We start from the raw sequence: 13,823 nt of genomic DNA, 5'->3' as shown, positions 1-13,823 counted from the left end.
CATAATGTTCAATCAATTTTCCCGCTATGTGAAATATTAGATGTAAACGATTTCCTCTATATCTAGGTATTAGGGTTAAAGGGAATTTATTTAATTTGAGGAACGCAACAAATCCCCTGGGATCTCCCTTTACCACTTTATTGCGTAATTTATTTATTTGATAAATTAACCTTGAAGGTATACAATCACTTTTTTTTATCCGAATGTCCTTCAATTTTTTTTTCATAACCTTAAGAATTTCCGTAGTAATTGTTTCTAATAGGTGAAGGGCAATTGTATTCATTGAGACTTTTGGTCTACTCCACATTTAGGATTTTAATAGCTGCAGAATTTGCGGGCAACGGTCAGTCATCGTATTTATTATATTTCTAATTATTTTCCATTTAACTTCTTGATATGATGTATCTGTTATGTCTACAAATATTTTGGAAACATGGTTGACTTTAATTAAAATATGATTTGCGTACAGCAAAGTACCACTGGGTAATTCATCTATTGCAGCAACTACACAATTACTTGAACTTTTGAAGTGAATACTGTTAAGATGATCAGATTCATTGGTAGTGGCATCGAATCCTAATGTTACAGTATCATTTTCTATTAAAAATTTTGCAACGAAAATGGCTGATAGAACACCTAATTCTTTTACCATATTTTCTATAGTACTTCTTTTAGGAATTCTAGTATTTTCTTCGTTTCCAATAATTTCTTTTAATATCTCGGGCACATTGCCAGTGGGAACTGAATTTAAAATACATTAATAGGCCTTTAAATGCATTTTTGAATTAGAAGTGATTGAAACCGAAACATTTTCATATTTAATTATTTTATATCTTAAGTCCCAAACTTCCTTATTTAAATTTTTAATTAAATTTTCTTTTAATTTAATTACATTTAAAGCATCGTCCAATTCTTTTTTTTAACATATTTTAATTTTAAAGTATTGTTATTATTTATTTATTTTTGAAATTATAAGTCAGTAGTTGCTTATGTCTATTTTTCAATAACTTCATCTGTTTTTTAATTCTTTATATTTATTAAGAAAATTGCTTTTATCAATAGTCTGTTTGTGTAGCAATGGGTTTGTTATAAATAGGAATAGTCTGAATAGACATATCAATATGTGTAGCCTATAGATTTGAAATATCAAGATTGGATGTGCTTGTATCCGAAGATATAATATTTAGATCTTCAAACACTGAATATATATTAATTGGTTCTTTACACCAAGTTTTAAAGTTATTAAGCTATGCACTTTGGTCTTAAATTATTAAATTTTGAATTTTATAAATAATATTCCTTAATATATTACGATAATTAAATTCCTTAGGTAAATTTTGATATTTTAATTTGCAAATATCCTTTAATTTTTTTTCACTTATACCAACATTTTTTTATCCAGTCGTATAGTAAATGTAGAAAATATGACTAATTACAATATAATTTATTTTATATGGAAAGTTAGAGTAATGTTTTTCAAAAAGGTGCAATTTGATACCTTTCTTATTGATAGGTTTTTCGTTACAACTAAAAGCTATTTCGATGTATCTGTAAAATACATAATTTAACACAAAACAAAATTGGTAATAAAATAATTATCTATAAATATGCAATACATAATTAGAACTTATAATGTATCGTAATATTTTTATATAATATTAATTACTTACTGAATTTGAAAATAAGATGTTTTGTAATTGTATTTGTTAGACACTCAGACACCGTATTATAATTTATTAATTGTTTGGAGTTAAAGTCACAACAAGTAAGTGTTCCTATTTAAGCCGCACTTTGCAGTAGCGCAACATAAAAAATGACGAACTTAAACCCTTTTTTCTTGTAAAACAATTGAGTACTTAATTATTACTGGGCAATATGAAAGTACTAACTCTTCACCTGAACCCAACGATCCCTGTCACGGCCAAGGACTTCTCGGCAAGAGCTCGAGTAAAACTCATTGCTAGGAGTGTCTGGAAAGAGTCAATGTTTGATACGATATCAACGACATAAATTTTTATGAATATGTCAAATTATATCGTTTAATGAATGTGCATTCTAGCTGATCAATGAATTCTTAAAGTTTAAGAAAATCAATTTATAAACTAAAGAGGAATGTGCTGTATTATATTTAATATTTATTATAACATTTTCTTCATAAAAAAATAACAATTATAATTATCATACATGTATTAACATAACTTCACATATATATTATCTAAAGTATCTAAATAAATCAATCTGGAAGGACCAAATTAAAAAACAGTATATATATTTACACAAAATTACAAATTCGAAAATATAAACGATTATCCGTCAATAGAATTATTTATAATTCATAAAATTTATTCTTGGAAATCAAATAATAGCTTGAAAATAAAAATAATATTAGTAATTACTTAACATAATTTGAAGCAAATACATTAAACTACATAATATACTTACAAAAAAAAAAGTTATCTTCTAAACATTAAAATTAATTGGAACTATAAAAATTACTATTGCTATGATAGTAAAAAAATAACAAATATATTAACATTTATCAAATATGGTTAGTGCTAGCTTCATGAAATTTTGTCAGGTGATAGATGATAGTTATAGCTTATTAGCATAAAGTGGAAAAATGGATCGAAAGTGCCACTTCAAAAATATAAACGATTCTCCGTGACTAGAATGAATATTATTTTTTATTATTTCTATTATATAAAAATTTCTTCTTCTAAATCTTAGTTAGTTTTGCGCGCCCCCTACAACGTTTTTAACATACCTAGAGATTTCTATTATATTTATGTTCTGAAACAAACTATTTATAAATGTAGGCCTGCAGTGTGGAGAACTAGTTATCATGTACATGATATATAAATATAATATATATATATTGTCTTATAATATGTGAATGCTATAAGAACTATATATTAATATTATAAATAATAATATATTTAAATTGATATTAATATTATTATCATACATACAACTGACGTATAGATGTCGCTTTAGTTCTTGTTGAGAGAAAATTGTGAAAAAACTTAGAGATTAGTCATTCATGATCTATTCATTCTTACTATTTTGATTGTTCATTATTTATTGACTATTGTATTGATAGTATTGTAGAGCAACTACTAACTACCAACTAAGTCTGATATTTAATTATTAATTAAGTTGAAAGTGTAGACTCCTGCAATCTATCACTTTTTGCATTTGTTACGATAAGTTTTCATCTGTCGTTTAAAAATATTTAATAATTAATGTGGTTCTTAAAATGCCTCTATCTTGGAATCATGGGAGTGGGTCCGGTGGAGGACACATGAATTTTAGGAGTTTATTTCAAGACTTCAATGCATCGAAATTTGTCGTTTTCTCCTGCCTCTTGAATTTTTCCATACTCTTTGCCCTCAAAGCTGATGGAGGTCTTCAGTCTTTCTCGTGGTGGAGTGTTTTCATTCCTCTTTGGATATGGAAAGGAATGGCCATACTTGGAGCATGTGTTGGTTCATATGTTTGGTGGTTGAGACCTCAGGGAAGGTTAAATGCTGAAGAATATCTTCAATACAAAGCTATGCTAATCTCTTTAGCTACTCATCTTCTACTCCTCATGTTTGAACTTCTTGCTGCAGATAATCTAACATCTCGAAGACACCTTTGGATCCTTGTTTTTGTTCCTTTAGTTTTTGTCAGTCTCGTTTCCATCCCTATCTCTATTTGGAGTCTCCGCAATGATCGTTCTTTCGAGCTAGAACTCTTTTGTGCTGTCAATATTCTACAGTTTATATTTTTAGCACTAAAATTAGACAGGTTCTATTGATCATACTAATTGTATGTCTTACATTCAATAATATCACATAATTAATTCTCTTGTAGGCTCATCTTATGGCCATGGGAGTTTATATTTATACCCCTCTGGATTGTTCTCTGTATATCTCTTGCTGGCGTTCTTTATACAATCATATTTGCTGGAATACTTTTAAGAATGCCTGAATTTAATAATGAACAGAGAAGAACATCAACTAACTTAGCTTTATGTAATATATGATATATCCAACTCGAATATATTAAAAATTTAATCCATATTTTTGTACATACATATTATAGGTTACAGTTTTATGGTCATCCCAATGATAGTATTTTTAGTCTTGTTGACAAATAAGTTGGATGGAACTATTCGTGTCTCATATTTTGCAGCATTCTCTCCACTATTCTTAACATTTCTTACTCTCTTAATCACTTCATTTGGATCTAAAGGAGGTAGTGTATTTCAAAATTAATCCCCTTAAAAAATGAATTCCTCTTTTTTTTGACCTCAAAATGTGTTGAACTGCTCATATATAGTTGATTCAGAGGGTTTAATCCATAAGAAAATTATCCTGAAACTATTAACTTTGGGTGAAGTTACATTACAATACTCAATCTTAAGTTTTGAGCCGTCTGCTTTTTTAATTAAACTGTCAAAAAGGAAAGGATCTCTATATTTAGAGTTTATACATCGTTTTTTTTTTTTAATTAGTTATAGTTTAATGGAACATTCTGCAAAACTACATGCAATTAAAATGATATCCATGATATATTTCACAGTATAAAATTCAAATTTCTTCATCATAATCATTTTCAGTTATGTATCTTGTTTTGCAGGTAATCAATATTGGTTCGGACTTCGTAAGCCTCCTTGCAGTTTTCTATTTGGTATATGCCCCTGCTTACAACTTTTTGGAAATATATCCTATAGTCTTCATAATGATAATGTAAATACTCAATCATCAAATTCACAAGAAGAGGATACAAGTAACTCAGATATCTCAGATGATGCCGTTATGCCTAATTGCGATATGAAAAGAAAAACAGATGCTGCGGTTGTACCTTGCCACACTCTTGATATGCCAGACTAATACAAAACTTCATTGTTAAATTAAATTTGGTGCTCTTTTCAAGATTATTTACCTACCTACATACTTTGGAGTAATCGCTTTCGAATTGAAAAATCCCTCTTTTTACCAATGTTATGGATACAAAAAAGTGAACTTAATGGGACTTACCTAGCGCGCCTTGCAATAAATAAATTCATCCAAGATAATGTCAAAATAATATTACTCATTGCCCAAGTCACTAGTTGTTTGCTGAACTCATTTATTTTTTTATTCCCTTTGACGAATTATATATAAATTATAATTACGTATATTTGCCTTTTTCATAAGACATTTATTCACGATTGCAATAATAATGCCGTATTAAATTGGGTTTGATAGTCTTTAAATGATACGTGTTAGTGTCTAGCTATCACAAAATCATTTAAATGTTATTTTACTCATTTTATCTATGTACACATCCTTAAATTTAGTTAAAAATCTTTTTATTTAATTGTTTCCTCTTTGATAATAATTTACTTTCTTTTTTGTGCTGTTTAAGCATTGTCTTTCAATAATAAATCATTATATATGTATATATTGCCTTAATTTGAATGATGTTACAAAATTATATATAATAATAATATGTATCCATGTGACTGGTAGTTTTTAAAATTCTTATATATTTTTTTCGTTTCAAATTCTATAGAAATAATATAAACAAAATTTATCATAAGTAATATTACTAATATATTTTTTTCTTATCCAATATAGTAATTAAAAAAAGCCAAAGATCAGGAGAAGTACACTCATTATCACAACCAAGAAGAATAACTAAGTACATAGATACGAAATAATAATATTATGAAAGGATTACATACATACATGGAAGTAAAACTCACAAGCACTGGCCACATGGATTTCACCTCCTTGTATAATTCTTGTTTTCTAAATAATGATTCTTTATGGTAATTAGACAACTTTTTACGCTCATTCCTTCCGAGTAGTCTTCTGTAGTTAGTGATGGGACTACTACTATAAAATGATTTCCCATGGTCTCCAAATGCTCTTTTCCCCATCTAAATCCACAACAGAACACCTAGTTAAACAGATTCAAATGATATCATTAGAATACACATGTATAATGCGACTATACTTGATTTAGTTCTGTATGTAAAAGCGTCGAGTTTCATGTTTTTGATCTTTGACATTATTTTTGGTAAGTGAAGTTCGTAAATAGGAAGGAAGGAAGAAAAACAGATTAAGCGAATTTAATTTGTTATATTATTTTAATACATACATTCTAACCGTCTATATAAAGTCATTTTTCATACATTAAAAACCAGTTTAAACAATATAATTTCCCCCAATTTTGTTGACTTTTACTATAAATTAATATTTATGTTGTTTTTTTAAAATTATTTATTAAGTATAATATATTAAAAAAGGAAACTATCATTTCCAACTTAAAAATTATTTTTTTACATATCGTTACTATTTAATCAACTTTATTAAAATTAATTAATAAATATTTAAAAATTAGTTAACTATTAAAAATCAAAGTTTCCTTTTGGAACGAAAAAAAAAGTTATTTACTGTATTTTTCATTTATAGTAAAAAATTAATTCCAAAATATTCAAGATTCTTGATTTTTATTTAAAATAATGACAATAATTGCAATAATTATTTTTATTTGAGCCTTGAAAGGTCAGGGTTTTTTAGAATGCGTATTCTTTGAAATTTTATAAAAGTGACTGTTTCGCCGAGAAGTAACTAATGAAATATATATTGTATATATATATATATTACACAGGTGAAGTAGACAGGTAAAATAATTATGATTTTATGTAGTAGTATAGTAGTAACTACTAAGAAGTAGTAGTGGCCGTGGGTCTCTCAGCTCTTCTTCTGCGTCCTCCTCCTCTTATTTATCCACTCGTCGAGAAAGTGATATCCAGCTTTCGGAATAATGATGAGAATAATGACAATGAAGAATTTTAATAAAACTAACTAAGGAGGCCATGGCATTTTTAAATTGTGTTACTTGTGTTAAAAGAAAAACAGATGAGGAGGAGGAAATAACCGAATTGGACCTGGCTCACCATTCCTTGGATGATGTCCCACCAACTGTTTTTGCTCTTGAAAGAACTCTGGAAACTCTTATACTCGAATGTAATAACATCGGAACACTACCTGTCTCACTTTTTCATTGTCATGGATTAAAACGTTTGTCCCTTTCTGACAATGATCTTCATGTTCTACCAGAGGCTCTCTCTAATTTGTCCCAACTAGTTGAACTGAATCTGAGTAAAAATATCTTATCTGATGTACCAGACTCAATTAAACAATGTAAAAATCTCATTTCCTTGGATTTAAGTGTAAATCCTCTTCAAAAAATCCCAGAAGGCTGTACTCAACTATTGAATCTCTCCGAACTTTATTTGAATGACACATTTCTTGAGTTCCTTCCAGCAAACTTTGGAAGATTGGCAAAATTAAGAATTTTAGAACTAAGAGAAAATTCTCTCAATACACTTCCAAAATCCCTTTCTCGTTTGGTCTCTCTAATTAGACTTGATTTGGGTCAAAACGATGTAACAAATGTACCTGAGGTGATAGGATCCCTTAGAACTCTCAAGGAATTGTGGCTTGATGGGAACAAGATAAAAAATATACCTTATTTAATTGGAAACTTGACAGAATTGGTGCATCTAGATATATCTAATAATCGTATCGAAAGTATATCTGACTCCATCGGAAACTGTAAAAAATTAATAGATCTCTCAGCGTCGACCAATGAGTTAAAATCATTAAGTGATTCAATTTGTAATTGTGATGAGTTAATTACACTTAAAGTAGATGAAAATGCCTTAAAGGAACTTCCCTCGAATATTGGTAGACTCAAACATTTGGAAGAACTATTCTGTAATCAAAATTATTTAAACAACATTCCTCCATCTATTGGACTTTGTCGAAAACTTCATACTCTAAATGCTGATGACAACGACTTGGAATATTTGCCCAAAGATCTAGGTTCCTGTGTTAGTTTGAGGATATTAAGTGTTCATGGGAATCATTTGACCTATCTTCCAGCAGAATTGGGCCATATTTCGAATCTCTCCGTCATGAATATAACTGCTAACGCAATTCGTTATTTGCCAGTATCTTTCATGAAATTGACCAAAATAAATGCACTTTGGATTTCGGAAAATCAAAACAAGCCCTTAATACAATTGATCCAAGATTCAGATCCCACCTCTGGCAGACGAGTTTTAACCAATTTTCTTCTTCCTCAAGTTTCCAAATTACAATCCAAACTCAATGATGAAGATAGTATCTCCGAAAATGGTTCATTTCATGCTTCGGTATGGGAAGAAGAACGACGAAAAAAATCGACAGTGAAGTGGGCAAGTGTGAATGGAGATTCAGAATCAGACAAACCTGGTAATTTTAGGCGAGAACCAACTCCATTCCCTAAGGAAATGCGAGCTATGGCTAAGAGGGTACACAATCTTCGAACCAAAAATCTTCTCAAAGAAGCAAAAATTAAGTGCAATGATTTCTGCAATGGAAGTTCAAATAAAACTAAGAAAGTATTTGAAGATACAGAAGATAATAATGAGGCTAGGCGTATTCTTTTAGACCTAGACGGAGGGCGTGATTCGGGTATAGTAAGTGAAGAAATAACTCCTGATTCTGAAGATCATCCAAGTAATAATAGTATTAGAAAACCATCCGATCCGTTACCCCTAGCACCGACTCCAAGCAAATTCAATCATGAACTAGAAGAATTGCGAACTAACGTACATTCCAACAAACGTCCGCCACCATATCACATTGCAGCTGCAATGTCTAAACATGCATCCAACTTCATTCGATCTAATGATGAAGTTGACAAAAAAGTTCCTTATCACTATGAAAATCATACTGTAATTAAACGACTAGAGAAAAACATATCTTCAACATCTCACATTTCTGATGAATCTGAATGTTCATCTACTTCCCCCTCTAGTTTACAAACAGTTTTAAAGAGGCCTTTAGGAAGCACAGAAGAGATTTCAACATCAGATATTGAGAGTGTAAAAAGTCATGCCAATAAATTGAGACAAGTTTCTGAACAGTTATTGCTACTTAGAAATGGGGGTTCCTCAAACTCATCGTCATTGAGATCAAGCTTTGTTCGTATTCCGGCAAATAATAAACCAAATGGTGGAAGTCGGCCCTGTTCGGCAGCTGGACTACCACCTAATATTTTAGGTCTACCTGATCAATTTCATCAACAACAAACAAGTATTCAACAACAAAATGGACTTTTATCCACTATCGAACAGGTTTCACAAGCTTCAGATGACGATGAGGACATAAAGACAGGGTTCACACAAGGTATCTTGAGACCACCTGGAACCATGATGCCTAATGTATTTCGACAGCATAACTATGAAAATGTTGGTAACAACATTAAACCTTCTCCTGCCATGAAATCGTCTGAAAATAGAGTGCACACACGAACTCCTCATTTCGTTATGGCGGATCCTCCTCTTCCTCGTAAAGCGACTGCTATTTCTAGGCCTTCATCTTCTGTGATAAATACGCACTAATTTAAAAAAAACATTATTTGATATATATTTTAAGAGTTTTCATAATTCTCAAAACTCATTTCTATCTGTCCCTCAAATATTGTGTTCGTTGTTTATGTATCAATGAATATAGGTATTAAATTATTTAATAAGAAGTTTTTGATAGTTTTAACGAATACCCTCAAATCTTCGTTGCGATATTGCATCATTGAAGTGATGACATTATGCATTTATTTCAATAAAAGCATAGAAAGCTTATGTAACTAAATAAAATTTCCCCAAAAAATAGTCTACTTAAGAGTTATAACATGTTTTGTTAGGAATCGCAAAAATACTATTGAGTGGACTGCTTATAGTAGTTGGCAGGGTGTTCATTCACGAAAATGAGCTAATTAAATTTTAGTCAAACTTTTTGGATGCAAAATGAACTTTTAATTTTTCTTCGAAAAAAAAAAAAAAAAAAAAATCCGACCAAACCCCTAAATTACTTTTTCACGTATGAATGCGTATTTTTTAAATCTATTTTTAAAGTAATAAAAACAAAACTCGCGAATGTAGAGATCATTAAAGCCTTTTTATGGTTAATGCAATAGTTTTATAACATTTTAAGTTTATAAAGTACAGTTTGAAGGTTATATAAAAGGTTACAGGTCCCAAAAAGGTCAATTTCTTCTAAATTTAGATTTCTGCGTCTGTACTAGGTTGTCCTGTTAATTCTATCTTCTGTTGTATTTTAATGATAAAATTGTTTATAATATTTCATTCTTAGAAGGGCGTTTTTTGACCTCTATAACCGGTTCAAAATTACTAATTTAACGACATTCTCTATTTGTAAATGGATTCAGAAGTTTTTTATTATGCTGAATTTCAGATGTTTGAATTTTAAAGTTATGTTGTTGCGAGTATTCGTAATGCTTATTTTGGATTGATGTAGCTATATACAAAATCTTTTTCCAGATTAGTTATGAGTGAAGATGTAAAATATACATATATATGCGGTAAGAAATGCCATTTCATAGCACAATACAATGAAAGTGTCTATACTTTTCCTTAAAAAGTTATATTTTAAATATAATTTTAAATCACTCAATATTAACAATTTCATAAAATATAATACTGGGCATGATTCAGAATGATTGGTTGGTTCCAGTTGATTTCTATTCATCTATCAATTTCCAGGAGAAAGATATTAATACCCAACAAAATGCATTTCTAAACTTTCTTTTGGTGATATATGATTAAATCAAAATCTTCAAATCCCAAAACTTGTGTAAATGGAACCATTCGGTTAATTTGAGAAGAGTAATTACTTATACAATTATGTTTGAATTAATTGAAAGACTGGCTCGATGGGAAATATTTAGGATGTCTCAAAGATTTATTGTTTTCAAATCAAGATAAAGTTTTAAGTATTAATTTTTTGTATATAAAATTAGTGGATGTTGATAATCGGAGGAAAGTACAGTGGTTCTGATCGTTTCTAGTATCCTAAGTATTTTGTTGGGATACAATTTTTTTCCTTCAAAGTGAAAAATAAAGATTATATTCTTATATATGACTTGTGAAAATGAACTTTAATTAAACTCAGCAACATAACTTTAAAATTGAAACTTCTCAATCCCTATATAAATAAAGAATGTCGTTAAAAAAAAGCATTTTCAAATCGCTATAGAAGTCGAAAAACACCCATTGAAGACTGAAACTTTAATAACATAATTTTTTCATCAAAATACAAAAGAAAATCTAATTAATAGGTCATCCTAAAATTGGACACCCTAGTACACATTAAAATAAAAATTTAGAAGAAGTTGACGTTAAAACTGTACTTTATAAACTTAAAATGTTATATAGCTATTGCTTTAAACATAAAAAGGCTTTAATGATCACGACATTTGCGAGTTTCTTTTTAGTAATATATGTATATTAAAAAATACGCATTCATTTATAAGAAAAAAAATGATGGGGGGTAGGGGTGTTAGGCCGGAAATTATATATTCCCCCTAAGTACTCAAAAGATCATTTTGCATACGAAAAGTTGGACTAAAACTGAATTTGATTTTAACCCCCACCCCCCTAGTGATAGGTGATTACACTGATTAGTTATAGATATTATTAAAAAATATATAAAATAACCTCGGATACGTAAGATTGAATTTTATTATATTTTATTGGAACAGGATACTCCGGAATCCCTTTTCTAATAGTATTAATACACTTTAATTAATTAAGACTCCAATAAATATAGAGGAAATGTTTTTTTTGTTTCTTTTAAATTAAAAAAAAATACAAATAACTATACATTTCTTTCTTTTTTATTCCGTATTGTTCACATTTCCATTATATATAAAATTAAGATGATGATTTCTGAGATGAGGCTAGAATCTTATTGCTGTGCACAATTGATTCTTTGCTCTTGATCACCATCCTCCAATGGTTCTTCTAAGTCCTGATCTCTACCTCTAGATTTACCTTTGCCATCATAAGGTTTTAATTCCACTTCTTCAACATCTTTGGGGATTTTTTGAGGCGTAGGTTTGGGTAGCCCTTTAGAAATATTTTTGACGGCATCAAGGGATAACGTATCAGGGAATACAATATTGAAAACTATTAAAAGACGACCTTTGGTAAATGGATCTCTGTAGACGGGGAAACCTTCTTCCTCAACACATTTTATTTCTCCATGTTTAATTACTTGGCCAGGAGCGTTCTGAATAAGGATGTCTCTATCGTCTAATGTCTTAATAGCGAAGTTAAATCCACACAGTGCTTCGTGGAGTGTGATATCTTTTTTCATATGTAGATCTCGACCATGGCGCGCAAATCTTTGGTGCTCTTTTTCTTGAAGTTTAACTATAACATCTGAAGGTTCCAAACCAGGTTCGTGGTCACCTTCTCCCTCAAATGTAAAAACATGATCTGATGGCATACCTTTATCGATCATAATCTTAGTAAGATGGAGAAGAGGAAATGTAAGTATTAAAAATGAAGAGAAAAACTGTATGTATACCTCGAGTATTTTTTTGTCTTTGATGGTTCGCTTTCCTTTACATGTTTTGCATTTGGAGGCGGGATCCACGTATTCACCCCCTCCACCGCATTTGGAGCATTGAATTTGCATTTGTTGAATGAATCCTGGGCCAATTGACTTAGTTCTGACTTCCATTCCAGACCCATGACAAGTATCGCAAACTGACACTTTGGAACCCCCTTTTCCATCACATTTATCACAAAGGATGTCTCGATTGGCAGCTATTTTCCTTGTTTTACCGTTAAAGAGCTCTTCGAGTGTTACGCCAAGATTGTAACTAATAGGCTTCCTATAATTAACAAAGTCAAAAGATTAGACAAGGAAATTTTAGGAAGAGAAATGAATTTTTCCCACACGCCATATTTCCATAAGAAGGAAAGAACTTTGCTAATGACATATTAATGGCAGTTCTCTTCTTTAGGAGTCTTTTGGCTAGTCTTACCCTTTGCGAACCCTTTGACTGAAGTATCCGCCGCTGCCTACTCCGCTCATGCCGCTGCCGAAGAACATATCGAACAAATCTCTTGGCGAACGGAAGTTCCCGCCTCCACCACTCTCTTGAATTCCTGCTTCTCCAAATTCGTCGTAGGTTCTCCTCTTCTTGCTATCCGACAAGACCTCGTAGGCCTGACTTATCTCCTTAAATTTATCTCCTGCGTTAGGATTCTTGTCTGGATGGTACTTCAAAGCCATCTTACGATAGGCCTTCTTCAACTCATCATCCGTGGCTTTAGGATTCACCCCAAGGATATCATAATACTTTGTATCGGCCACCATTGCACTATTAATAACTATTAATCTTGATTTAATTCACTTCCAATCGCAGTATTTTAGTTAATCAATCGGACGAGAACTCCTCTCACCTCTCGTCGTGTTTCTTCAAGACAACTCTCACTTACTAACTTTACAAGATGATTCATTCAATTCTTACAATAATCTAGAATACAGACAGAGAGTTCTCACTTCCGAGTTCCAGCAGAGACTATATCAACATATACGGATAGGGCACGCAACCTCTCTTCCTCACCCCTACTAGTAACCCCGAATTAGTTCTACTACATCAGTCCTTCCAATGACGTAGAACTTCGTCTTCTCCCTCTATAATGCAAAAACGTATCCACTCTATAATCTTGTGAATTGTAGCTTTCAAATAAAATGTAGAGAGAGAATGATCTCGAACATTCTAGAAATATTTTTCTTTCAACTACGTTCTATCAAGGAGACTATATATAATAGATGTGTCGATAAGAGATTTTTGTGCTTTTGTTTACTGGCTGTTTTGATGACGTCACAGAGGAGATTGAAGATGAAATTCAAATTTATGTAACTAATTGTATTAATACATCATATAATAGTATTTTATTTTCTTATCAGAACAATTCTATT

At 30.7% G+C, this 13,823-nt stretch overlaps 3 protein-coding genes and 1 long non-coding RNA gene across 5 annotated transcripts; 2 read left to right on the top strand and 2 right to left on the bottom strand.

Annotated features, from left to right (window-relative positions):
* Positions 1–2,985: 2,985 nt before the first annotated feature.
* On the top strand, positions 2,986–5,572 carry LOC121118047 (transmembrane protein 185A). The gene is made up of 4 exons (XM_040712585.2): positions 2,986–3,789; positions 3,856–4,016; positions 4,087–4,239; positions 4,624–5,572. The coding sequence occupies exons 1-4, from the start codon at positions 3,257–3,259 to the stop codon at positions 4,875–4,877; spliced, it is 1,101 nt and encodes a 366-aa protein (XP_040568519.1). The 5' UTR covers positions 2,986–3,256; the 3' UTR covers positions 4,878–5,572.
* Positions 5,496–6,221, bottom strand: LOC121117875 (uncharacterized). Of its 2 annotated transcripts, XR_005864261.2 has the most exons (4): positions 6,133–6,221; positions 5,989–6,034; positions 5,735–5,931; positions 5,496–5,666 (listed from the first exon to the last, which is right to left on the bottom strand). It is a non-coding gene; the product is annotated as an uncharacterized lncRNA (long non-coding RNA). The 2 variants fall into 2 exon arrangements; XR_005864260.1 differs by lacking the exons at positions 5,989–6,034; positions 6,133–6,221 and having other exon boundaries at positions 5,735–5,982.
* Positions 6,222–6,646: 425 nt separating this feature from the next.
* LOC121117874 (uncharacterized) lies at positions 6,647–9,564 on the top strand. Its single transcript, XM_040712393.2, has one exon. The coding sequence runs from the start codon at positions 6,854–6,856 to the stop codon at positions 9,428–9,430; it is 2,577 nt and encodes an 858-aa protein (XP_040568327.1). The 5' UTR covers positions 6,647–6,853; the 3' UTR covers positions 9,431–9,564.
* A 1,993-nt stretch (positions 9,565–11,557) lies between these two features.
* On the bottom strand, positions 11,558–13,638 carry LOC121117457 (dnaJ homolog subfamily A member 1). Its single transcript, XM_040711903.2, has 3 exons — positions 12,880–13,638; positions 12,417–12,726; positions 11,558–12,353 (listed from the first exon to the last, which is right to left on the bottom strand). The coding sequence occupies exons 1-3, from the start codon at positions 13,212–13,214 to the stop codon at positions 11,793–11,795; spliced, it is 1,206 nt and encodes a 401-aa protein (XP_040567837.1). The 5' UTR covers positions 13,215–13,638; the 3' UTR covers positions 11,558–11,792.
* Positions 13,639–13,823: the final 185 nt, after the last annotated feature.

Source organism: Lepeophtheirus salmonis, chromosome 5, assembly GCF_016086655.4.
Source record: "Lepeophtheirus salmonis chromosome 5, UVic_Lsal_1.4, whole genome shotgun sequence".
NCBI lineage: Eukaryota > Metazoa > Arthropoda > Copepoda > Siphonostomatoida > Caligidae > Lepeophtheirus > Lepeophtheirus salmonis.
The sequence above is the reverse complement of the archived record's forward strand: the minus strand, read 5'-3'. Positions and strand labels throughout refer to the sequence as shown.